General features: G+C 48.2%; 1 protein-coding gene across 1 annotated transcript in view; it reads left to right on the forward strand.

Annotated features, from left to right (window-relative positions):
• TMEM131 (transmembrane protein 131) overlaps nt 1-9,042 on the forward strand; it is a 177,621-nt gene extending 168,579 nt beyond the window's left edge. Inside the window, exons 34-41 of the mRNA XM_015094508.3 lie at nt 1,346-1,470; nt 1,661-1,810; nt 4,041-4,206; nt 4,856-4,977; nt 5,080-5,176; nt 5,939-6,036; nt 6,630-6,790; nt 7,987-9,042. Of these exons, the coding sequence (XP_014949994.2) occupies nt 1,346-1,470; nt 1,661-1,810; nt 4,041-4,206; nt 4,856-4,977; nt 5,080-5,176; nt 5,939-6,036; nt 6,630-6,790; nt 7,987-8,271 (1,204 nt within the window). The 3' untranslated portion in view covers nt 8,272-9,042. The remainder of the gene's footprint in view (nt 1-1,345; nt 1,471-1,660; nt 1,811-4,040; nt 4,207-4,855; nt 4,978-5,079; nt 5,177-5,938; nt 6,037-6,629; nt 6,791-7,986) is intronic.
• The last annotated feature ends 18,507 nt before the right edge of the window (nt 9,043-27,549 follow it).

Below are 27,549 nucleotides of genomic sequence, written 5' to 3' on the forward strand. Positions count from 1 at the left end.
GGCTGTGGCGCTTTAAGAACCTGAAGGGCGGGACTGTGAGGGAGTCGGGGGCAGAGTGCTGGGTCGGAGTGACACCCCTGGAGGCTAGGGCAGCAAGTGCACCAGGTGGGAAATGCCAGACACTGCCCACTTTAAGAACCTTTGCACTGATCCGTGAACTCTGTGAAGTTCTTTAGTGGAAAGCCAGCTGTCAGCTCAGCCTTGAACCGACAGCTTTGTGGCCGTCACCAGAGCCCACTGATGATGTTTAGAGTAATTCTTGTAAGGGGCCACTGGGTTCCCTCAGCTGAAAGGCGTCCTTCTCTTGGGCCACATCAGTCTAGCTCCTGTCAACAGAGAGGCCTCCTTGATCTTGGTGGGCAGCACGGAGGCAACTTTGTGGAGAAGGGTTTTATGGTTCATGGTTTCCATTGTTCACCATACTGCCTTATGTGGGCCGTCTCCCCAGGTCATTTCTCCTAAAGATCACTTCTCTCTCAGCAGACTTCAGTGTTTTCTTCATCAGGCTGTGGAAACTTAAAAATAGCCCTTAAAACTTAAAGTTGTCTCCCATTTTACCTTGCTGACAGGAAGTTCAGAGCCAATTAATTGTCCTATTTATACATGTTTATTATGTTAAGCTTACCTCTTAATATTTTAGAAGTAATATACTCTAAATAGATCAGTGAAAATAATATTTAAGTTTTGGCCTAAGATGAACCCTGAGTTCAAGAATAGAGAAGAATATTTACCCTACCCACTCGGCCTAGACCTTAGGCAAATAAGAGAGTCCTGCCGCCCTGCCGTGGGCTTTAGGGGATTTGTGGGTCACCCAGGAACTAGGCCTGGTCCGCTTAGCCCTGGCTCACTGCATGGGGTCCATGGGAAAGTGGGTTCAGAGTTTGGAGTCACGGAGCCTTTGACAGCTCTAAGTCTGAGACCTTTCAGAGTCCCCATATTCAAGAGTGCTGCGGGCAGCCCACACACTGGGTGAGGAGGCTCTGGGGGGTGAGACTCGCTCACGAGCAGAATGACTGTGGCTAGCAGCTCCTACAAGGCTAGTTTGTGCGAACAGCTTCCTACACCTTGTCTGAGGTAGGCGCTCCGACCCGTTGCATGCCATTAAATGATGGACCTCGTTCCCTGTCTGTTGTCAGAATAGCAGAGGATAAGTCTGTCCATGTCTTCTGAGCTGTATTAGAAGTGCTTGGAAGGCGGCCAGCCCTCAGGACAGTGGGTGGATAATGCATCAGGAGGCCAAATGAGTCAAAGAAGCTGTTGAAATTGTAGCCGGATCAGTGACTTCTCCCCTCGGCTCTGAAACAAAGCGCTGTGTTTGAACGTCCCATCCATGGTTGTCTTTCAGTTCTTTAGAGCTCCCGTATACTGCCCCCTTGGAAAGCAAACAGCGCCGGAATCTCCCAACCAAGATTCCTCTTCCAACTACGTTGACCAGTGGATCCAAACCGCGAAGCTCCCAGAAAACAAAAGGTACTTTCCTCTCCCACCGCACAGGTGGCCTGGCGGCTCGTTGCATTAGCAGTAGTTGGCTGTGAGTTCACAGTATGCAGAAGTCGTCAGGCATAGATGGGTTCTTGTTCTCGTCAGAACATTTTTTGAAATTGGCCTGAAAGAAAGGGATGGTCCTCCGTCATGGCTTTCTTTTCTGAATTCTGGACAGGTACAAGTAAGTTAGTGGAGAGCAGGCCACCTGCCCTCGCAAAGTTTCTCCCAAACAGTCAAGAACTAGGCAACACCAGCAGCTCAGAAGGTGAAAAAGACTCTCCACCGCCAGAGTGGGATTCCGTGCCTGTTCACAAGCCCGGCAGCTGTAAGTACAGTGCTCCCCACACCCACAGTGCATCCGGGTCTGGGCGGGAACACTGCAGGGAGACCAACAGAGGAGACCCAGGGTCTGTGTGCTGGAGCTGGTTCGTAGCAGCCAGCAGACACATTGGTAAAGAGCCTGCGAGTAGTTATGTGTGATCGGCCGTAGAGTAAGTGTTCATAGCAGAGCAGTCAGGCAGTTCAGGGAGCTGCTTCACCACCCCCGTGCTTCCCTCTGCACGACACGGAAAGTTCCAGTAGAGCAGTGAACCATCCCGAGAAGGGCTGGGCATCCCGGCACCTGGTTACTTTCTCGTATGTTTACAGCGTAACCCCTTGTGTAAGAAGGTTCCCGGTTTACCACATCTTCTCCGAAGACAGCCTGTGTGAAGGCGTTAGTTTTCTCACCAGCTTCCTGACCTTGTTCCCCGGGTCTAGCCTGCAGGAAATCGTGGCAGGAGCACTGTCTCCTAGAATAGGGTGGAAGCCCTCAAGCTCTAGATATATAGGACCTGGAGGAGGAGAGACCAGCACAGCCAGGGCCTGGGGGCAGGGCACTGGTGATCAGTCCTGTAACGCTGATCAGTCTGCACTCAGCCACCGTACCAGAGTGCCTCCATTGGGCCCATGTGCAAAGGGAAAATCAGGGGTGAGTACCAGGTTTGAGGTCACAGGGGTTTAGAGAAGAGGGGTGATTGGAGGCCAGTGAGTTGAATGAGGGCAAAGAACTTGGGTGAGGTAGGTGTTGAGCACAAGCCTGAGTAAATACGCCCTGGAGAGAGACACTCCCTGGGTTAAAACCTGCAGCCCTGTATTTGCTATGAAACTTTCTGGAGCCTTTTTAGTACTTTCTTCTTGCCTGAGATGAGGGAGAGACTCCGAAATCCCTGGTCATTCAAGAAATGAGTTGAACGAGTCCCTGGGTCATCCCGGGGTCCAGGCTGCTGTTTTCAGGCCCTTAGATCCCCTCCGAGGTTTCAACAGGACACTGGTGCTCGGTTTGTACCCTGTGATGCGGGCCGTTTCCCCACAGAGGAAGTTGCGTTTCAGTGTAGGGAGTAAACTCCGTGTTCCCAGGGAGCCGTTTCACTGGGCTGTGTGAAGCCCAGCGAAGCCTGGGGGTGTTATGCAGGGAGGCGATGTGCGCGTCAGGTCAGCAGACGTTCAGGCAGGCGAGGAGTGGAGATTCTTCCAGCGAGCAAGGGTGAGGGGACAGGTGGAAACGGTGGGTGAATAGGGGCCGGCCCCATGGCGGAAGCGTGGGGAGAGCTTTTGGGGCAGGTGCACAGCTGAAGATGGGAAAACTAACTCGGGCTTTGAAGAGGGGGAGCCTGGACACAACCAGGATCACGTGAGCTCACCTGGGCCCCAGCCCCTTGCCTGTTGGGAGAGGCACGCAATGCTGGAAGGAAGGGGAACCACCCACAGAGCCAGCTTGATTCTGGAAGTGAGGGGTACAGGCCCTACCGGGTGGGCAGAGAGCAGAGCAGCCCGTCCTTGCTCTGCAGGCTCGAAAGGCCGGCCAGAGGGACCGGAGGAGCAACACACTGAGCTGGGCAAAGCCTCCCGGGCTGGGGGAGGAGACTAGTGGCATGCTAGGCCAGGGGTCGTGCCAGGGCAGCTGGGTGAGTAGGGTGCCCCAGAGACGGAGCCTGTGGAGGCCAAGCCCTCTCCTCACACCTCGTGCCACAGCACCAGGGCACACGTGACGGATGTGCAGGGTGGCACTTGCTCCTGATAAGTTATGTGTTTCCATTGAGTGAGTGCAGAATCTCTTATTTTCTGTTTTAGATTTTTGAAACAGCTGTGCTTTAAAGGGCAGCAGGAATAGAGTATCCTTGTAAAACAGGGACCAGGCAGGCCCACAGAGCGCAAGGGTCCCCCTGGGGGAGCTGGGGTGCTCCCGGCCCCACACCTGTGAGGTTGGGACTGTGTGGTAGTCCAGGGTCTTCAGGTCCAGGCAGAGACTCCACCTGCCCGTCCCTGAGGACAGGGAGAAGCTTCCTGCCAGTCTGAGGAGGGAGGGGACCTCACCCCCTAGGAAGGGCCTGCAGAGCTGGGTCACGCTGGGGATTCCGCAGAAGGCAGAGAAACAACACATGTGAAGGCTGTAGGTTTTTTCTTGGGAGAAGCACTTCCGTTACTGTCTTTAATGTTAGAATATCAAAAGCAACTATTTTTTAAGACTAAAAATCCAAATGTCACAATTGAGACTTTTTCATTTTAATTTGCAGCTACAGACAGTCTTTATAAACTCTCTCTGCAAACCCTCAACGCAGACATCTTCCTGAAACAACGCCAGACCTCGCCGCCACCCGCCTCCCCCTCACCGCCCGCCGCACCCTGCCCGTTCACGTCCCGTGGCAGCTACAGCAGCATCGTCCATGGCAGCCCGGGCAGGTGGGCTCGCGGCCCCTCCCGCGCCGAGCTGGGGCCGGTCGGGGGGACCCTCAGAGGCTGCAGACGGCCATCCTGCCCTGTGCAGGCTCAGCCCCGCTCCCCAACCCTCACCTCAGGGTGGCCCCGTAGAGTCACGGTCTGGTGCAGGAGCCAGAAAGCACATCCTTCCTGAATGAAGTCCCACGAGCTGTGCTGAGAGTCGAGGAAGCAGGTTTATGGGCCTTTTGCTCTGAGCCTGTGGCGGGTGAAGGTCGCAGTGACAGGGCAGGGCCTGCAAGAGCCGAGCACACGGGAGGCACAGCCCGACTGTTAGTGAGGCCGTGACCTGGACGGGGGCGCTGCTCACAGACTGAGGGCCTGCGCTGCTCCCCGCCCTGCGTCCTCCCGGCCGGGCTCCTCACCCGCGCCCGGCACAGGGACGCAGCAGCGGTGGTCGGCCCCTCCTGCCTGGCGGCCCGCTCCTTGTTCCCTCCAGAAGGGGCTGCCCCGCCTCTTTTCCTCCCCTTCTCCGCACAGCCCTGACTTTCCACCTGACCGCAGTCTCGGGCCTGGGCACCCAGCCCTGCTGGAGCCCCAGCCCCTGGTCTCCGGGGCCAAGGGGGTAGTGCCAGCAGGACTGAGGGGCTCTCGCCTCGCTTCTTCCCTCCAGCGACTCTAAAGCAAAGCAGCCAAGCGGCAGCAAACACAAACTGACAAAAGCCGCTTCTCTCCCGGGCAAGAATGGCAACCCCACTTTCGCCGCGGTCACGGCTGGGTATGACAAGAGCCCAGGTGAGTGGCTTGGCACCAGAGACCAGGCACCACTGGGCCTTGGGCCTGGGCACATACCTGTGGCCCGGCTGCCTCCTGCTGACTCGGAGCCCATTATTACAGGTGGGAACGGCTTTGCCAAAGTCTCTTCAAGCAAAACAGATTTTTCTAGCAGCCTTGGCATTTCACACACTCCTGTTGACAGCGATGGCTCAGACAGGTATGGTGGCCCGTCGCAGTTGGGGTGGAGGCAGGCGGGCTTCTCAGGCCAGGTGCGTGTGCCCTGAGGCCCCTAGATGACAAGCAGATGTTTGGTGGGGGTCTCTGCTCCCTCCTGGGCCCCCTGACAGGGGGGGAGGTGCCCGCAACACAGCCCACCCCCTCGGAGGGGGGCAGGTGTGTGCCCGCCTTCTGAGTCTCTTCTCGTCCCTCTCCGTTATCACAGTCATTGTGGAAAGGCTGTGACCTCACCATGAGAAACAGGAACCAGACTGTGTGAGAGGGAGGGCACGGGAGCAGACCCCCGGCAGTCATTGTGCACTGCCGCTCTTGGAGCAGAGCAGCCACGGGGGCCTGGTGGCATGCAGGCGCCGCCCCGGTTCACTTTCCTGGGTAGAACTCCCGCAGTGAAATAATAAAAACTTCAAGTAGACGCCCCGTTCTACCTGCTTGATACTAACAAGGAAACGAATCCTAGATTTGAAACAGTTTAATAAATCTTCCATCGCTAAAAGGTAAACAAGGAAGAAATACCTCTTTTCTCCACAGAATACTTGCTCTGAGCCGGGCTCCCAGCCTGTGGCAGAGCGGCCTGAGCTCTGGGCCCTCCGTGGCATGGAGCGGCCTGCAGTTCTCCCTGCTGTCTGTAGCATGCGAGCGCCCGCTGAAGCAGGGCCTGCCGTGTGTGCAGCTGTGGGCGACGGCTCTGTCTCCATGGGCCGTCACATTCTTGTGTGTTGTGTTTCTCTCTCCCAACATTCAGCTCAGGTCTGTGGAGCCCCGTGAGCAACCCCAGCAGCCCTGACTTTACACCCCTCAACTCATTCTCAGCCTTTGGGAATTCTTTTAACCTAACTGGTGGTGAGTGTTTAAACCCTGGACCATGACTAATGAGCCATGGACAGATGGAGGGAGGAGACTGTGGTGGCCGTCTGGTGGCCGTGTTGGAAAGATGCGTTTCCCTCGCGCGCTGTCGGGCAGCCGTGGGCGTGGCCGTGGGGCTGACTCCGGGAGGTGGGTGTGCCTCTGCTGCCCTGCCCTGGGCGGGCCCCTCCCCACACCCCAGCCTGAAGGTGCAGTGGGTCTGTTCCATGCAGTGGAGGTCCCCGCTGGCTTATGTTCTGCAGAACTGACTTAAGAGCTGCAAGAAAGTTCTGTGTCTGAGAGGTGGCTCCTGGCTACGCTGGAGCTCCTTATTTTTCTTGCTGTTGAGAATTAGAGGCAGTGATGGGTTTCCCATTAGCTGTGATGGTGTTTGCACGTGACGGTCCAGTGAAAGACGTGGGTGAGGTTCTGAGGTCACCGGCAGGGGTCTGGGGCGCCCCCCCCGACCCCACCGTGAGTGGTGGGGGCTGCTGGAGTGGGTGCGATGTAGACCCCTGAGAGGACACCCGACCTGCCCTGGGAGCATGGCCGGATCCAGGGCACACTTGCCTTTGCTTCCTCTCTTCCAGAAGTGTTCAGCAAGCTCGGGTTATCGCGATCGTGCAATCAGGCCTCGCAGAGGAGCTGGAATGAGCTGAGCAGTGGCCCCTCCTACCTCTGGGACTCGCCAGCCACAGAGCCCAGCCCTTCCTGGCCAGCCAGTTCCGGCTCCCCGACCCACACGGCCACAGTGAGTCCTGGGCTTGCTCGGCCTGCCTGCTCAGGCAGCATCACAGCTGCCGCTGCCCCTGGGGTGATGCTGACAGATAAACGGTAACAGCAGCGTGAAGGCGCGGGGGCACGCTCCCCCGTCCACTGCTGCGTCCTCATTTCTGCCAAAGTGACCGTCAGTTCTCTTCAGAGCCGAGATGGTCCAGAAGTTACAGGAGGAAGGCTGAAACGCTGAGGCTTGATCTCTGAATTCTCTCATTTCAGCCTCTCCCAACCTGTAAGTTAGACTGCAGGGTGACTGGGGGCCCATCTCGGGTCCCGCCACCTCCAGGTCAGACGGTGCCTGAGCATGGCACATACTGGGTCCTGAGAGGCCCATGGCTCGAGCTGTTTCTAGGTGCATCTGTTTATTTCTCAGCTAAATGGTTCTGCAAAGGTCATGCGCCACAAAAAATAAATGATTCCTGGTTTCAGCTTTGACAAAATCATGACAGAAAAATAGGATCCCATTGTGATTACTTCTTCATCCTCAGGAAAACTCAATTAGATGTACAAGGTTTAACCAGTAGGTATCTTAACTCCCCCAGTTCCAAAGTTTGTCTTTACTCGTAACCATTCTGGCTTCAGTTTTACAAGCATCTTAACCGTTCTTTTAAAATGGGTAGAACCCTTTGAGACCTTGCAGGCCATTATTGATGGGTCTTCCCTGGTGGCTCAGAGGGCAAAAGAATCCACCTGCAGTGCAGGAGACTTGGGTTCTGTCCCTGGGTCGTGAAGATCCCCTGGAGGAGGAAATGGCAACCCCCTTCAGTATTCTTGCCTGGAGAATCCCACGGGCAGAGGAGCCTGGCCAGCTCCAGTCCATGGGATCATAAAAGAGTCTAAGCAGCTAACACTGTCGCTTTCTTTTCATTGCTGGTGCAGCCTGTCCAGCAGCTCCATGTGGTGCAAAGGTGGCGGGGCAGCTCACAGCCCCGTAAGCTTCACCTTCCGAAACGGGCAGGCTGCACTCAGCCCACCAGCTGTGGTGGGCGCCCCTTTAGAATTTCAGAACCATCCGCTCGGGCACTGAGGTGGCTGTGTGCATAGAGCATTCATTTAGAGTGAGCAGTGAGGGGGGCCTGTGTTCTAGCCCGTCTTTAGCGTCACCTTCACCGCTTTGCCATCTGCCCCCTTCATGTCTGATGCTCAGCGTCGTCTGTTTTGTCTCGTCAGCCCATCCTTGGCAGCACCAGCAGCCTGTGGTCGTCCACTCCGTTCAGCAGCTCCATCTGGTCCAGCAGCCTGCACAGCACCCTGCCCTTCACCAGCCCCACCAGCGCGTTGCCGGGCATCAGCCTCATGGGCCCCGAGAGCACCCCGGCAGCTCACACGTCCTCTGCCGCCAGCCCCACCGACGACCTGGGCCAGACCTACAACCCCTGGCGGATATGGAGCCCCACCATCGGACGGAGGAGCTCAGACCCCTGGTCGAATTCGCACTTCCCTCACGAGAATTGAAATTAGGCAAAAAAAGAAAAATAAAACAGTGGTGGCCCCTGTCTAGACCATGATGTGCCCATTTCCAAGACATCTCGAAGGCTCTCCCCGCTGTTGCTGCCCACTCCCCACCCTCCTCATCTCTGCAGGGCAGGCTTATACCACTCGCTTCTTTCAGATCTTTCTTGCAATTATGATAATACGAGATTTGCTGTTGTGCTTTTAGAGAAAAGCCTGGACTCAGCCACAAACTCCAGTAAGACCTGTACATCTGAAAACCTTACCTGTTATCAGCTGTCCACCACCTGTCTTCCTCCCACCTTATCTATCTGTGTGAACACCAATTTGATATTACAGCTAAGGGGACAACTCAAGTTGATTTCAGAAGTCCTGGCATGTGACAATTTTATTAAATTACCAAGGTTGGTTTTTTAATAATTTCACAATATTATATGCCAAGATCTAATTTTAAAAATGTATGAGGACTTTGTGCTGAAAAATACAGAGTATTTTTTTAAAATAAGGCTGTCTCGGTTTAAAAGCAGATTACAGAAATGTTAAGTCAACTTTAAGAACAGTGAATGAATGTTAAAACATTCGGCTGAGACCATCTGCATTTTCTGTGCTGTTTGTACTTGAGGTATGTAACCTTTGTATACCTGGATTTATTTTCAAGATGAACTGAAGTGCACATCGCCAAGTCTTGAGATACAAGATTGAAGGTGTATTTCTTAAAAATACAACTTTATGTTGTACTTTGAAATAAATGATGCTTTTTTCAAAAGCCTTGAATTTGTTGTGTGTCTTTTTTTTTTAAACACAGACTATGCATATGTTGGAGCTGTCTCACCCTAAAGTCAGTCATGCTATCAGCGCCTCATTCCGTGGAGTTGGACTTGCTGTGGCTGGAAGCTCTGTGGCCTAATTAAATTCTGAGTATTTCCATAGTATTCCCTCAAGGCCCTTGAGAGGAAAAAAGCTCACACATCTAAAAAGAAGTGTTCAACCCTTTTCCAGTTTTCATATTCCCACAGCTCCTCCAGGTGGTGCCTGTAAAGACCACACAGTTACCGGGCAAGTTCCACAGGCCGTAACACATGAGTTTGGTTTAATCTCTCAGAAAGTGCTGCCTGCTTCAGCAGGCTTCTCCTGTCGTCCTTTTCCTGGCCTGTGAAGCTAGCCTCTGCTGGGGTAACTGGAGATGCTAGACGTGAACGTTCTGTGTGGGGTCAGTCACGCCACAGAGAAATCCAGCCTTCCCCTGGAGGGCAGCATGGTGAGCTGAGACGCCGTCCGGAGAGATTCTGAGCCTGGCCTTGTCTGTGCTCTGCCTGAGACTCCGGACACCAGCTTCCTGTCCGTTCAGAGCTCAGGCGTGCCAGGCTCACGGGAGACCTGGGCCTTGGACCTGCGTCTGCCTAGCACGCACTTCTGTGTGCAAGCGCAAAATCTCAGGAATCCTAAACTTGCATCTTTGGAAGAATCACCTGAAACTCCCAAATGCCGCCTTTGACCCCGCAGCATCCTCATCCTCAGGCTTGAGAATCACGTGGAAAGGGGAAAAGCGCGAGAGTTCGCTGTTACCTGGGTTTTTCAGAGGCAGGTATTTGAGAGGCAACCTGCTCATCAACCAAACCAAAGCTTTTGACCAGATGCAGCCTAACATTTAGCTGCAAAACTGGGCGGCATAGTAGCTTGCTTTGTGCCAGGCCAAGGCTGAGTTTAAAAGTTTGTAACGTGGGTTTCCGTGGTGGCTCGGATGGTAAAAGAGTCCACCTGTACATGCAGGAGACGTGAGTTCAATCCCTGGGTTGGGAAGATCCCCCCCCCCCCCCAGAGGAGGAAGTGTCAGCCCACCCCAGTACTCTTGCCTGGAGAATTCCATGGACAGAGGAGCCTGGCAGGCTACAGTCCATGCGGTCACAAAAAGTTGGACACGACTGAGTAACACTTTCACTTCAAATGTAACAATAAATAACATTGGTTATAAATTTTTATATATTACTGCAATTCCTGAAAACAATATGTTAACAAAATATCCAGATTAACCTTAAAAACAGACTGAAATTAATCTTTAAATGTTGTTAGTTTCTGAAAAACTGATACAGAGTTTGAATTTGCCCTTATTTTATGTCAGTGGGGAACTAAATATGCAGATAGTTTTGGACGATAGTATGTTTTGCCTTCTCAAAATTTGAGAGTAATTGAAATAAGTACTCATAAAATATTAACTTCCAGTTTTTACACTTCTGTCTAGAAGGAAGTCTTATGTCTGAAGGAAAAAGTACAGGTTGATTACTATTATGAGTCATAATGTAGATGGTGATGCTAGGTGCAGTAATGCAGAAACTTCACATATGCACAGGGTAATAGATGTGATTGTCTTGATTTTTTTAAAGTTAAAATTCATCTTAATAATTCAATGTGAAACAGTGCTAATACTGAAAGGTTAATATTTTAAAGCTACAGGAAAGCTCTAAATCATCTCCTCTATGCTGTGTGTGCTCAGATGCCCAGTCGTGTCCGACTCTGTGACCCCGTGGAGTGTAGCCCACCAGGCTCCTCTGTGGGCTTTCCCAGGCAAGCATACAGGCGTGGGTTGCCGTTTCCTCTCCAGGGGATAGTCCCCACCCGGGAATTGAACCCGAGTCCCTCACAGCTCCTGCACCAGCAGGCAGAGTCTGTGTCTCCTTGGTTGTTTATTTGGAGGATAATGACTTCACAACATTGTGATGGCCCCTGCCATGCACTAACAGGAATCGGTCCTATGCAAACGTGTTCCCCACTTCCTGAACCTCCCTTCCGCGTCCCTCCCCACCCCATCCCGAGTTGTCCCAGAGCACTGGCTTTGGGCATCCCGCTCCATGCATCGAACGCACACTGGTCATCTGCCTCACAAATGGTCGTGTGTATGAAAGGGAGAGCCACTCAGTCACGCCCCACTCTCTTCGACCGTGCGGACTGTAGCCCGCCAGGCTTCTCTGTCCGTGGAATTCTCCAGGCCAGAATACTGGAGTGGGTAGCTGTTCTCTCCTCCAGGGGATCTTCCCGACCCAAGGATCAGACCCAGGACTCCTGCATTGCAGGCGGATTCTTTACCAGCTGAGCTACCAGGGAAGCGGGAAGGTATCTGTTTCAATACTATTTTCTCAAATCATCCCACCCTCAGGCAGGCACATTCCTTACCAATAGTATTTATATATCTATATACACTTAAATGCATACAAATAAATGCATATTAATCCTTTTTACATTTGTTTTATGTAAATAATATACCAAAGGAGTAAAATTAGTATTTGGGTTTTTTTTTTTTTAATGTGAGATGAGTGGGTAAGTATACCAAATGAAGAGACAAAATTGTTAACTCTGACTACTTTTTTTACATACACTTAATAATTTTGTTGGGCTTCCCAGGTGGCTCAGTGGTAAAGACTCCACCTACCAGTACAGGAGATGCAGGTTCAATCCCTGGGTTGGGAAAATCTCCTGGAGGAAATGGCAGCCCACTCCAGTATTCTTGCTGGGAGAACCTCACGGACAGAGGAAACTGGCAAGCTACTGTCCATGAGGTCTCAAGAGAGTTGGCCACGTCTTGGCAACCAAACAATATCTAATTTTGTTAGAGTCCTTTGAACAGCCCTGACTTAATTTTATTTGTTCCTAAAAGAAAAGGCTATCACAGACTTAAATTCACTCTTAAAATATAGACCTATCCAAGAAATTAAATCATACTCTAATGACTGAAATATTTGCCTGTACCTGGATAAGTTGGCAAAAAAACCCTAAAAGCAAATATTTATACGAGTCGTTTAAATAAACGGAGGTGGGGATGAGAGGGTGTCAATCCACCAAATTTGAATGGTTTAGAAACAAGGAGGCTGATTTTCTTTTTGCCTGTACCACATGGCTTGCAGGATCTTAGTTCCCTGAACAAGGAACCAAACCAGGACCCCTGCAGTGAAAGCGCTTAGTCCCGACCACTGCTGCGTCAAGTAACCCACAGAGAAGCCTCTAAGTTCTGCGAAGCCTATTAAACTTGTGTCAGCTACAAACTGGTACTTGCCTGGGTGCTTGCCATCTACCTGTCTGCCTCTACAAAGATTAAATGATAGGCTGCTGCAGCTGCTGACCTTCAACATCCCCTGCAGGAATTCAGGGTGCAGAGCAGAAATGAGGCCTCCGTGCTAAGGGGAAAAACTGGCAGGATAGGTCTTCAGATAGATTTTTTTCGGGAGCTGATTTTATGAGCCCAATTCTTGTATCTCCCCATATATAGAAAAGCACTAAAGTCCCTCATGGTGACAATTATTCCTCGTGACTAGCAAAGCCTCACAAGACCAGTAGAAACTTTAGCAAACTTTGTGCTTGACTACATGTACTCCCCCTTCACCAGACTCACATAAATACTGACCTTCAGCCCCTGCCACTTTGGAGCAGTGCCTCAGAGCCGTCTGAGGTGCTGTCTCCTAGGCTAAAGTCCTCATTTTGCCCCAGATAAAACGAGCTCACAACTCTCACATCGTGCATTTTCTTTTAAGTCAACAGTTGAATGACAAAAACATTTTAGATACTTTCCTGCTTTTTAAGAAAATGCCTATAGCGACAGTAAAAGAGGGCTTTCTAGGTGGCTCAGTGGTATAAAGAACCCACCTGCAATGCGGAGATGCAGGTTCCATCCCTGGGCCGGGAAGATCCCCTGGAGGAGGAAACAGCAACCCACTCCAGTGCTCTTGCCTGGGGAATCCCATGGACAGAGGAAGCCGGTGGGCTAGTCCACGGGGCCCTGAGAGTCAGACACGACTGTGACAAACAACAGTAAAAGTCACAAAGAGCTGATAAGGCTTGGGCTGGCCACCACGCTAAAGGGAAACACGCCAGTCATCTTGCTGGCGAGGAAAGCTGGAGAATTTCAGAGATGCTGTGTACCAACTGTCAGAGCAGAAGAGATTAGAAAAAAAAGATGGGAGAAGTCACGATGCACATTATATCTTAGGATAGCTGACTTATGCACCAAAAATATTTACAATGGAGTTGAATAAAATTTTTCATGATATAATCCATAAGAGCAGAGATAGATTAACAATATTCATCCATCACTCACAGGATAATGTTAGAGGTATTACCAAGGATGTCTCCAAACTATATCCTCCCCCAAAACAAACAATCCTGACAAAATGTAAAGGAGACCAGGGGCAAAACCAGAAGCTTGAAGGTACTTTACACACCTCCAAGGGGATGTCAAACACGTGCCTCCTGCCAGGGACTACAAATGCATTCTGACTGGTGTTTATTTTCAACTGTAGATTGAAATTTTCCTTGTGAGGGCACCATAGACCTAACTAAGGCCAAAGAAACCCGAGACAGTGCTTAATTGTTTCCCAACCTGGAAAATTCCTGGTTACCTCTCTGATAACAGAGTATCTTTTTTCTAGTACTGTTACTAGAAACACTGTTTTGCCTTTAATCCAGAAACTTCACTCTCTTCATGTTGACAGTCCTCTAAAAAAAACAGAACTAATGATATTTTAAACTAATAAATACCAAACCGCTCAGAAACCTTAAAAACATTTTAATGTAAAAAGATTACACTAAGATTTTGCTGGTGATGCAGTGGATAAGAATCTGCCCGCTGATGCACAGGACACAGGTTCGATCCCTGGTCCGGGAAGATCCCGCATGCCACAGAGCCGCTAAGCCTGTGCTCCGCGACAAGAGAAGGCCCACAGTGAGAAGCCCAAGCACGGCGAAGAAAGAGTAGCCCCCGCTCTCCACAACTAGAGAAAGCCCGCAGAAAGCAACAAGGACCCAGCGCAGCCAAAAATAAATAAAATCATTTTTTTAATTAAGAAAAAAGTTTAAAGATCACCAGTAGCATAGTTTATAAAATTGATCACCTCCAGGGCCCAAGCTAGCTCCCTATGAATTAATAACATGCCACCGCAGGGACTTCCCTGGCAGCCCGACAGTTAGGACTCCATGCTTCCATTGCAGGGCCACGGGTTCAATCTCTGGTCGGGAACTAAGATCCCGCATGCTGCAAGACTGAGGACAGGAGGAGAAGGAGACGACAGAGGAAGAGATGGTTGGATGGCATCACTGACTCAGCGGACACGAGTTTGAGCAAACTCCAGGATACAGTGAATGACAGGGAGGCCTGGCGTGCTAGTCTTTGGGGTTGCCAAGAGTCGGGCCACAATACGCTCTGCAGCTCTTATTACAAAAGTCAAGACAGAAACAGCAAATCTTCACAAACAGATCAAAGCTTAAACAAGATGCCCTACATCTATATGGCGGATTGTTACCCAGTCATTAGAGACCAGCACCGAGGTTAGGAAATGATGCCGCTGGTGCCACAGGGATGGATCTTGAAGGGTCAGCACTAAGGGAGCTCTGCCAGACACAGGAACATAACAGCATATGGCGTCCTTTCTGGGCAAAAGAGACAGAGAAACAAAGGAACAGATTTACAGCCCAGAGAAAACCTGAGAATTCAAACAGCTCAAACAAGGGTCCCCCAAAAGAAAACAGGGCCAGGTGTCAGTTACAAGTGGGGACTACCACGGACGCAGAGGTCTGATCTGCACTAGATGATGCTCACAGATTACCAGCATCCTTCCTCCTGTCCTTCACCCGTATACAGAAATGTGGGTCTCCAAGGGATCACGCATGAGGATATCTGTTCCGTCCTTCCGCATATACACCGAAAACTGCCTGTGAGACAGAAAATTCGCAAGGGCCTAATATTCAGCACCGTGTTTGACCTTGTACAATAAACTCTCCCACCAGAGAATCCAGGAAAGAGGAGATCCTCTCCATGGTTGCTTCCCTGCTGAATCAGGGCCTGTGCATGGACAAGGAGCGCAGCATGGCCCACGGACGATACTCCAACATGCTATCAGTGTATTGTTACAGAAAAGGAAAGGAAGGTGGTGCTTTGTGTATCCCTCGGATGTCCCTGAATTGATTTCAATAACATGCCAGGAACCTGAGCAGGGTTGGGTTCAAAGGCTGGACTGGGGAGGGCTAGAGACAGCCTGGCAGCGTGCCCTCAATTAAGCCCCTTTTAAATCTATACGATCTGCTTGTCTCTGGCTGGGACCAGACTCCCAAGAGGGACAGAGGCCCTGGGGACTTTGGAGGCAACAGTCAGCTAGCCTGCAAGGGTGCTGGTGCTGGAGTTCCCAACGCAAGCCTCCTCCTGACAGTCTAACCCCCTAGGCACCAGAGCACCCTCACCTGCGAGCTGTGGCTGGCGCTTACATTAGTCTAACGGTTCGGGATGTGAAGCATTAATGGAAGGAATGGTGAGACGCAAGTCCATAAATGTTTGCTCAGGTATATTTCACTCGAATTCAAAACCCAGGAAGCTGGCTTTGCCTAAGGCTCTGTTTGACCCAGGAACCAGAGGTGGGTGGGACTAGTGCTGCCACCTTGTGGACACTGCCTGTAACTACACCGGCACCACAGTAGCTTACTGCAGCTACTGCTACCGGAGAAGGCAATGGCACCCCACTCCAGGAGCTTACACGCGCCTCTAATTCACAAGGCCGAGCGGGCTGTGAATGACAACAGCTGCCCTCAGGACCTGTTCTGCAGCGTATATTGCAAAGATAAATTCCAAACACAATGGACATTCTGGTGGCTAGTGGCGCAGGTACACCCACACAAACTTTAAGGAATGACAGCAAGCACAGTACCACACTCAGGACAAAATGCTCCGTATCCCTAATGACAAGGAATGCCAGTCACATGGGCAATGAGACATCAAATCCTCCCAGTCAGATTAGGCGTCCGCATGAGGCTACAAGCAATAAATGCAGGAGAGAGGCTGGAAAAAAGGGAATCTCCTACACTGTCAGTGTGACCGTACCCTGGCAACTCCCAGTAAAATGGACAGTCTCCAAATGCCTGCAAAAAAGCTATCACGAAGGGCAAAGCCTAGGACCTAGCATTCCCACCCCTGGGCCTGGATCCCCAGAAATCCATCATGTAAACACGTCAACACGCACCGCAGCAGCATTCACAGGAGCCGAGAGAGAGAAACAGCACAACCCTCACCGACACATTAAAGTTCAACAAGATGTGCTACACACACAGGATGGACCATTACTCAGCCACAGAAAACCGCTCCTGAAAGATACGACGCCCCCTGGTGGCCACAGGGGTGGAATGGAAGGATCGTGCCCTAAAGGGACTCGGCCAGACAGCGGAGACCACAGGACCACACGACGTCCCTTCTGGGCAGAAGAAAAACCAGAAACACAGGATCGAATTTACACCCAAAGAGAGACCCTGAGAATTCTAACTCATAGCGAGGGTTCCAGAAAAAACAAAAGTGAAGGGATGGGGACATATTAAGGGGTTGAGGCTAGCATAAACTGAGAACGCTGTATCTGTCACAGATAATCCACCAGGACTATCAGCTTTCTTACTTTAATCTTTCATTCATTTTTCAGCACACACACAGAGACCTCTGTCTCTGACTCATCCACAGAAATGTCAGTCTCTAAAGATAATCCACAGAGATAATCTCTTTCCTTCCTCATAGACACTGAAAACTGGGGCTGAGATAGGTAATCCCCAAGGACCTTGAGCTCAGCAGGTTGCTCAGCCTTCTGAAATAAGCTCTAACACATAAATATACAAATTAAAAATATTAGATACACCCTATGGTTGCCTCATACCTGAGTCGGGCGTCTGGACACTGACAAGCACAGAATGACCACTCGAGTATACCGCAACACAGCAGGGCATGATGTTAAAGGAAAAGAAGGGAAAGCAACGCCCATTTTATTCCCTGGAACCTCTCTTATTGGGCATTTATCCTACAACAGGAGTGTGGACTGGCTTGTGTCCTACGTCTGGACAGGGTGGAGTCGAGACACCCTGGCAGGGTGCCCTTCACTGAGACCCTTTCTAAACCTCTTGTGTCTGTCTGGCTCCGGCTGGGACCAGAATCTGGAGTGGGATCAAGGCCTGAGGGATCTTGGAGGCAATACTCAACCAACCTCCACCTCTCCTGGTGCCAAGTTTCCCAGCCTCCTTCCCAGCGTGCAGCCTGCTAATCACCTTAGTATCTAGAGCTGGGTGCACTGGCCCCACTGGAATTAGTTAAAATTCAGGGGTGCAAAGCTTTCACTTGAATGCGCAGCCCAGGAGCCTGTGAATCCCTAAGGCTCTGGCTGCAGGAGGATACGTAAGTGGATATGGGAAAGTGCTGCCGCCTTGTGGACATGTCCTATAACTACACCTGGACCACCCGTGCTTATGGGCACCGGGCGCACATAAGGCCTAGGGGGCTGTTTATGATAACGGCTGCCCCTAGGATATGTCCTGGGAGCGGCTATTGCAGAAATACACGTTGACCAAAATGTAATTTCAGGAAGCCAAGTGCCACAGAAATTATGCTCACACCACTTAAGAAAAAAGGAAAACAAAACCTAAACTTCAACAAGAAACCAAGATGATCTGCATTCCTAATGACTGCAGGCCTGTCCATCAGAAGCACAACGGGAAATCAGATCCCATAGTCCAGTGGGCATCCTCACAGGACTGCAAACAATAACTGTGGGAGAGAGCCTGGAGGAAAGGAAATCCCCTACACTGTCCGTGGGAATATACAGTCGACACTATAAGGACAGCCTCTGAACACCTGCCAAAAAACCATCAATAGAGGCTGTGCCGAGGGTCTGACATCCCTACACCTGGTTCTAGACTCCGAGAAATCCATCAATGAAAAAAACACCAACATCCCAACATGCACTGCAGCTCTAATTACGAAAGGCAAGGCAGGGATAAAGCGGAATCCTCGACAACAGATGAAAGCTTAAGCTGGATGTGGTGCACCTATGCGATGGATTGCTGTGCAGTCGTAAGAAACCGGCACTGAAATTAGGAAATGATGCCACTGCTGCCGCAGGGATGGACCGAGAAGGATCATACGCTAAGGGAACTCAGCCAGACACAGGAAGACTATAGCATATGATGTCCTTTCTAGACGAGAGAAATACAGAGGAACAAAGGAACAGATTCACAGCCCAAAGAGAGACCCTGAGAATTCAAACTGAAAGTTAGGGCCTCTCAGAAAGAAAACAGTTAAGGAAGGACCAAAGATTAATTACAAGTTCGGGACTAACCCTGACCCCTAACCCTAACCCTAACCCCTAACCCCTAACCCCTAACCCCAACCCTAACCCTATGTGTTTGTAACACATAAACCTCAAACATTATCAGCTGCCTTCCTTCCTTCCTTCCACCTTCCTTCTATACCCACAGAGCTTCCTGCCTTCCTACCTATACACAGAAATGTGGATGTCTAAGGGATCGTGCACAGAAATTATCTCTTTCGTCCTTTCACATATACACCAAAAATTGCATGTGAGATAAAAAATTCACAAGGACGTGATGCTCAGCACATTGTTTTTTACCTTCTGCCATAAATTCTCTGACAAAAGAATCCAGAAGAGAGGAGATATACTCCACAGTTAGGTCAGTCCCGAATCAGGGGTCTGTACATGGCCAACAAGCACAGCGTGGTTCATGGACTCTAACATAGCTTCAGCTCCTTCTTAAAGAAAAGGAAAGGGAAGCAATGCCTTGTGTATTCCCTTGGATGTCCCTGGATTGATTGCAACCACATGCCAGGAACCTGAGCAGGCTTGGGTTCCAGGGCTGGACTTGGGTGGGGTGGAGACAGCCCATTAATCCCATTTTTAAATCTATGCTGCCTGCTTGTCTGTGGCTGGGACAAGGCTCCCTAGAGGGACAGAGGCCTTGGGACCTTGGCGGCAACAGTCAGCGAGTCTGCAAGTGTGCTGGTGCTGGAGTCCCCAGAGCAAGCCTCCCTCCTGACAGTGCACCCTCCTGGGCAAAGTATACGCTCATTGGGTGCTGCAGCGGGGCTGAGCTTGTTCCTGCAGTCCAGCATATGAAGCATTTGGAGGATTAATACTGAGACACACGCCTGTAAATGTTTTACTCAGGCATACTCCACTCAAATTCACAACACAGGAAGCTGAATTTGTAAGCAACTGTTTGACTCAGGGACCAGAGGTGGACAGGAATAGTGCTGCCACCTTGTGGACGCTGCCTGTAACTAAATGACACCGCACGTGTGTGTGTGTGTGTGTGTGTGTGTGTGCGTGTGTGCGTGTGTGTGCACGCACGCGCTTAGTCGTTCAGTCCTTCCGACTCTTTGTGGCACCATGGACTATATCGCCCACCAGACAAGAATACTGGAGTGGGTTGCCATGCTTTCCTCCAGGGGATCTTCCCAATCCCGGGATCAAACCTAGGTCTCCCGCATTGCATGTGGATTCTTTACCATCTCAACCACCAGGGTACTTGTATACAGGCAGCTCTAATTCACAAGGCATAGGGGGCTATAAATGATAACAGCTGCCCTCAGGGCCCGCCCTGCGGTGGGTATTGCAAAGATCAATTCTGAGCACAATGGACTTTCAGGTGACCAACTGGACAGGTAAATTTTCCAAGACAAATTTTAAGGGAAAACAGAAAAAAACACATAATAGGAAGCTCGGGACAAAATGTTTAGTCTCCCTAATGACTGAAGGAATGCCAATCAAATGGACATGGAGAAATCAAAACCCACCAGTCAGGTTAGCCATCCTCATGAGGCTACAAGCAATAAATGCCGCAGAAGGACTGGGATAAAAGGGAGCCCCCTACAGTATGGCTGTGAATGTACACTGGCAACTCCCAGTTATTAAATGGACAGTCTCCAAACGCCTGCAAAAAAGCTATCAAGAAAGGCTAAGCTGCGAGGACCTGACATTCCCACACCTGGGCCTATATCCCCAGAAATCCATCATTCAAAAAGAGGCATGCACTCCAGTAACATTCACAGGAGCCAGGACACAGAACAGCACAACCCTCACCCACGCATTGAAGCTTCAACAAGATGTGCTACATATGCAGGAGGGACCATTACTCAGCCGCAGAAAACCGCCCCTGAAAGATGGATATTACGCCCCTGGTGGCCACAGGGATGGAAACAGAAGGATCCTATACCAAAGGGACTCAGCCAGACAGCAGAGACCACAGGACCACTCGAGGTCCCTTCTGGGCAAGAGAAACACCAGAAATACAGGATCGAATTTACACCCAAAGAGAGACCCTGAGAACTCTAACTCATAACAAGGGTTCAGAAAAAAAAAATAACACAAGTGAAAGGATGGGTAAGAATTAGAGGGTCGAGGCTAGAGAAATCTGTGTCTGGTATAGATGACCCACCAGGATGATCAGCTTTCTTGTTTTCTTCTCTCGTTTGTTTTTCTATGTACACACAGAAACCTCTGTCTCTGAACCATCCACGGAAATGTTGATCTCGAAAGATAATCCGCAGAGACTCTCTTTCCCTGCTCATCAACTCTAAAAACTGGGTCTGAGATAGATAATCCCCAAGGACCTCGTGCTCGGCAGGTTGCCCGACCCTCTGCAATAAGCCCTCTGACAAAAACAAAAAACAAACTGCCGGGGGCCAGCGTGAGGAGCTCCGTATGCTCTCACCTACACCTCTGACTTTACGGGGAGCTCTCCCCCATAACCGTTTCTCTCAGAGAAGGAGTAAACGTGCAGCTCCAAAGCAATAGAAATTCCTGGGCGTGACAAGAGTGTTTCAGCTTACGGACTCCTCTGAAGGTTATCTAGCCCGCCTGTATAGGTTCGTCCGGCCACATGTGATTGTCTACAGCCTCCTAACCTGAGAGGCATGAGATGTTTTAGACTTACTAAAGGCAAATTCTTTTGGGGAGTTAGAAATTATTAGTATAGTTGGTTAGGAATTATATTGGTGAAGGGTTTTTCATTTGTTGTGTCAATAATTGCTGCTAATTCCCTGCTCTGGGTGGGACAAGGATGTCTCAGGTCAAACCTCTCTGCTGACAGACTAGCTTGTGTGACAGGATTATCCATACTCCTGCCACATGATTGTTTACTACCTCTCAACCATAAACAGCACAGAGTTTTGGAGTATTTTGAGAGTCTTAATTAGCATAGGACTTTTCTTCTTGTTGAGTCAATGATTGCCGCCAGGCCTCTATATCCTTAGGCACCTGGGAATATATTAATCAATGTATTTGGAATATAGCAAAGGAAATATAGTAGTTTTTGATGTTAGCAATACTAGACTTTTGAGTTAATGAATTTTCTCTTTGTAATAGATCACTGTACTTTGTTATAAATCACTGTGTCCTTGCTGTGTAAGAATGTAACTTTATCATATCTTAAGACTAAATAGATCTTAAGGGGAGCATTGGTGAAAGGATTTTCATTTGTTGAGTTGATGTTTGCTGCTAAATCTCCATGTTCCCTACCCTTATAATGAATATAACTAGCATATAGGAAGAAATAAGTATTAACCTTTAAGCATATAGGAGAAATAAGTATTAACCTTTAAGACTAATCATGTTAACCTTGGGTTGAATAAATTCCTTTCTTGATTGTAACTCACTACACCCTCACCCTATAGGAATGTAACTGGTGCCAAAACACCCTTGGAAAAATAAGTTTTTGGTTATCAGAAAGAAGGATCATAAAATGTCAGCAGGTCTCACTCATGGCCAGAAGATGATGTAATATTCCTAAGACCTTTTTTTTTTTATACTAAGTACACCTGATTTTGATAAAGGTCAGGACTGCTGAACCCCACGTGACTCTGTATTCATCCCTATGTAACAAGAATCGGATCAGTTTCCGGAAAGACTGAATGCTTTCCTTTCTGCTCCCATTTTTCTGGCTGAATTTCCATCTGGAGCATGGATGCTATTCCACGTAATCCAAGTTATTCAGATCTTCCAAGAGCCTGACCTTGAATCACCCCTATCCAAGGGGCTGGACCCCGGCAACAAACAAACAAAAAAACAACAACAAAAAAAAAACGAACAAACAGAAATATAGATACACCCCATGGCTACGTCATACCTGAATCAGACATCTGTACACTGACAAGAAGTACAGAATGGCCGATTGGTTCTCCTGCGACATAACAAGAGCCTGATGTTAAAGGAAAAGAAAGAAGAGCAATGCCTATTTTATTCCCTCGAACCTGCCTTATTTAGCATTCGCCCTATACCTGGAGTCTGCACAGGCTTGTTCCTACCTTTGGATGGAGTACGGTTAAGACAGCCTGGCAGGTTGCCCTTCACTGAGACACTTTTGAAACCTCTAGTGTCTGCTTGGCTCTGGCTGAGACCAGAGTCAGGAGTGGGATCAGACCTGGAGGATCTTGGAGGCAACAGTCAACTAATCTCTGCCTCTCCTGGCGCTGAGGTTCCCAGCACAAGCCTCCTTCCTGAGAGTACAGCCTCCTAGGCACCTTAGCATCTAGAGCTGGGTGCTTGGCCCTGTTGGGATTTATTAAAATTCGGGGATGTAAAACTTTAGGGGGAGTAAATAGTGGGACACAAGACCTTTGGTGTTTGCTCACACACATTCCACTCCAGTGCACAACCTGGGAACTTGACATTCCCTAAGGCTCTGGTTGCAGGAGAAACCAAAGGAGGGTATGGGAAAGTGCTGCCGCCTTCTGGACATATCCTGTAACTACAACTGGATCACCAGGGCTTATGGCCCCCTGGAGTACACGAGGCATTGCTGAGTCGCTTCAGTCGTGTCCGACTCTGTGCGACCCCATAGACCAGCAGCCCACCAGGCTCCGCCGCCCCTGGGATTCTTCAGGCAAGAACACTGGAGTGGGTTGCCATTTCCTTCTCCAGTGCATGAAAGTGAAACGTGAAAGTGAGGTTGCTCAGTCGCGTACGACTCTTTGCGACCCCATAGACTGCAGCCCACCAGGCCCCTCCATCCATGGGACTTTCCAGGCAAGAGTACTGGAGTGGAGTGCCATTGCCTTCTCCAACACAAGGCATAGGGGGCTGTCAGTGATAACAGCTGCGCTTAGGCCTAGTGCTGGGGTGATTATTGCAGGAATAAATTTTAACCAGAATGGAATTTCAGGAAGCCAAGTGCCATGGTAAATTATCCTCTTACCTTTGAAGAAGAAAAAAAAAACAAAACAAAACTAAATCTAACCCTCAACTACAAACCAAGATGCTCCTCATTCCTGATGAATGCAGGCATGTCCATCAGAAGGACAACGAGAAACAAATCCCATTAGTCGAGCTGTCATCCTCACGGGAATACAGACAATAACTGCACTACACTGTTGGAGGTAATAGACACTCTTGCCACTTGATATTAAGGATCAGTTCAGTCGCTCAGTCGTGTCCGACTCTTTGTGACCCCATGAATCGCAGCATGCCAGGCCTCCCTGTCCATCACCATCTGCCGGAGTTCACTCAGACTCACATCCATCGAGTCCGTGATGCCATCCAGCCACCTCATCCTCGGTCGTCCCCTTCTCCTCCTGCAAAATAAACTATCAAGAGAGACTAGGCCAAGGACATTCCTACCCCTGGCTCTAGATTCCAGGAACTCCATCGTTCATTGTGCCCTATATCCTTCTACTTCCCTGTATATTTATTCTATTAATTTTGGGGAGTTTGACAGCCAACTAAAAATCAATTTGTCTTCCTAAAAATAATTGTAATATATAGTGGAATTTTGTTCTGTATTTTCCAAGTCTCCTGTAAATGTATTAACATATTTTCATAATTTCAAAGGGAAAAAAATTGTCTACCCAGACAACACCACAGTGCTACAATAACAAAGCAGTGTGGTACTGCACACAAACACAGTCCTACAGATCAACGGGCAGGATAGTGTGCCAAGGAACAAACCCACACACCCACAGTCAATTACTCTTTTTCTCTAGTTTTTCTTTTCATTTTTAGTCAATTAATCTTTGACAAAGGAGGCAAGAATATACAATAGAGAAGACAGTCCACAAATAACAAATGCTGGAGAGGGTGTTAAAAAAGAAGACACGCAGTACGCTGTTGGTGGGAGTGTAGATCGATACGGCCACTGTGAGGAACGGTGCGAAAGTTCCCTAAAAACTAAAAGCAGAGCTACTGTTCCATCTAGCCATCCCATTATTGTGCATATATCCAGAAGACAAAAACTTGAATTATAAAACATATATGCACCCCAGTGTTCACTGTGGCACCATTTACAATAGCCAGGGCATGGAATACGCTATCATATATAAAATAGACAAGCAACAAGGATTTACTATACAGCACAGGGAACAACAACCAATATCTTATAATAACCTATAGTGGAAAACAATTTTTAAAAAGAGACTATATTTTTCTGAAATTGAGCTGCGTGAATTGCTTGTACATTTTTGAGATTAATTCTTTGTCAGTTGCTTCATTTGCTATTATTTTCTCCCATTCCAAAGGCTGTCTTTTCACCTTGCTTATAGTTTCCTTTGTTGTGCAGAAGCTTTTAATTTTAATTAGGTCCCATTTGTTTATTTTTGCTTTTATTTCCAATATTCTGGGAGGTGGGTCATAGAGGATCCTACTGTGATTTATGTTGGAGAGTGTTTTGCCTATGTTCTCCTCTAAGAGTTTTATAGTTTCTGGTCTTACGTTTAGATCTTTAATCCATTTTATTTTTGTGTATGGTGTTAGAAAGTGTTCTAGTTTCATTCTTTTACAAGTGGTTGACCAGTTTTCCCAGCACCGCTTGTTAAAGAGATTGTCTTTTCTCCATTGTATATTCTTGCCTCCTTTGACAAAGATAAGGTGTCCATAGGTACATGGATTTATCTCTGGGCTATTTTGTTCCATTGATTTATATTTCTGTCTTTGTGCCAGTACCATACTGTCTTGATAACTGTGGCTTTGTAATAGAGCCTGAAGCCAGGCAGGTTGATTCCTCCAGTTCCATCCTTGTTTCTCAAGATTGCTTTGGCTATTTGAGGTTTTTTGTATTTCCATACAAACTGTGAAATTATTTGTTCTAGCTCTGTGAAAAATACTGTTGGTAGCTTGATAGGGATTGCATTGAATCTATAGGTTGCTTTGGGTAGTATACTCATTTTCACTATATTGATTCTTCCGATCCATGAACATGGTATATTTCTCCATCTATTAGTGTCCTCTTTGATTTCTTTCACCAGTGTTTTATAGTTTTCTGTATATAGGTCTTTAGTTTCTTTAGGTAGATATATTCCTAAGTATTTTATTCTTTTCGTTGCTATGGTGAATGGAATTGTTTCCTTAATTTCTCTTTCTATTTTCTCACTATTAGTGTATAGGAATGCAAGGGATTTCTGTGTTGATTTTATATCCTGCAACTTTACTATATTCATTGATTAGCTCTAGTAATTTTCTAGTGGAGTCTTTAGGGTTTTCCATGTAGAGGATCATGTCATCTGCAAACAGTGAGAGTTTTACTTCTTCTTTTCCAATTTGGATTCCTTTTATTTCTTTTTCTGCTCTGATTGCTGTGGCCAAAACTTCCCAAACTATGTTGAATAGTAGTGGTGAAAGCGGGCACCCTTGTCTTGTTCCTGACTTTAGGGAAATGCTTTCAGTTTTTCACCATTGAGGATAATGTTTGCTGTGGGTTTGTCATATACAGCTTTTATTATGTTGAGGTATGTTCCTTCTATTCCTGCTTTCTGGAGAGTTTTTATCATAAATGGATGTTGAATTTTGTTAAAGGCTTTCTCTGCATCTATTGAGATAATCATAAGGCTTTTATTTTTCAATTTGTTAATGTGGTGTATTACATTGATTGATTTGTGGATATTGAAGAATCCTTGCATCCCTGGGATAAAGCCCACTTGGTAGAAAAATAAACAACCCAATCAAAAAATGGGCCAAAGAACTAAACAGACATTTCTCCAAAGAAGACATACAGATGGCTAACAAACACATGAAAAGATGCTCAACATCACTCATTATCAAAGAAATGCAAATCAAAACCACAATGAGGTACCATTTCACGTCAGTCAGAATGGCTGCTATCCAAAAGTTCACAAGCAATAAATGCTGGAGAGGGTGTGGAGAAAAGGGAACTTTCTTACACTGTTGGTGGGGATGCAAACTAGTACAGCCACTATGGAGAACAGTGTGGAGATTCCTTTAAAAACTGGAAAATAGAACTGCCGTACGACCCAGCAATCCCACTGCTGGGCATACACACTGAGGAAACCAGAATTGAAAGAGACACATGTACCCCAATGTTCATCGCAGCACTGTTTATAATAGCCAGGACATGGAAGCAACCTAGATGTCCATCAGCAGATGAATGGATAAGAAAGCTGTGGTACATATACACAATGGGGTATTACTCAGCCATTAAAAAGAATACATTTAAATCAGTTCTGATGAGATGGATGAAACTGGAGCCGATTATACAGAGTGAAGTAAGCCAGAAAGAAATACACCAATACAGTATACTAACACATATATATGGAATTTAGAAAGATGGTAAGGATAACCCTGTATGCGAGACAGCAAAAGAGACATAGATGTATAGAACAGACTTTTGGACTCTGTGGGAGAGGGCGAGGGTGGGATGATTTGGGAGAATGGCATTGAAACATGTATAATATCATATGTGAAACAAATCACCAGTCCAGGTTTGATGCAGGACACAGGATGCTTGGGGCTGGTGTGCTGGGATGACCCAGAGGGATGGTACGGGCAGGGAGGTGGGAAGGGGGTTCAGGATGAGGAACACATGTACACCCGTGGTGGATTCATGTTGATGTATGGCAAAACCAATACAATATTGTAAAGTAATTAGCCTCCAATTAAAATAAATAAATTTATATTAAAAAATAAATAAAATAAAAAGAGACTGTATACACACCAAGGGAACATTTCATGCAAAGGTAGGCATAATAAACGGCAGAAACAGTAAGGACTAACAGAAACAGAAAAGATTAAGAAGAGGTGGCAAGAATACACAGAAGAACTGTACAAAAAAGGTCTTAATGACCCAAATAATAATGAAGGTGCGGTTCCAAACTTAGACCTGACATCCTGGACTGTGCAGTCAAGAGGGCCTTAGGAAGCATCACTATGAACAAAGCTAGCAGAGGTGACAGAACTCCAGCTGAGCTATTTCAAATCCTAAAAGACGATGCTGTTAAATTGCTGCACTTAATATGCCACCAAATCTGGAAAACTCAGCACTGGTCACAGGATTGGAAAAGGTCAGTTTTCATTCCAATCCCAGAGAAGCACAATCCCAAAGAACATTCAAACTGCTGCACAACTGCACTCATCTCATATGCTAGCAAAGTAATGCTCAAAATCCTTCAAGCTAGGCTTCAATGGTATATGAACCGAAAACTTCCAGATGTCCAAGCTGGATTTAGAAAAGGCAGAGGAACCAGAGATCAAATCACCAACA

The sequence above is a fragment of the Ovis aries genome, chromosome 3, assembly GCF_016772045.2.
Source record: "Ovis aries strain OAR_USU_Benz2616 breed Rambouillet chromosome 3, ARS-UI_Ramb_v3.0, whole genome shotgun sequence".
Classification (NCBI taxonomy): domain Eukaryota; kingdom Metazoa; phylum Chordata; class Mammalia; order Artiodactyla; family Bovidae; genus Ovis; species Ovis aries.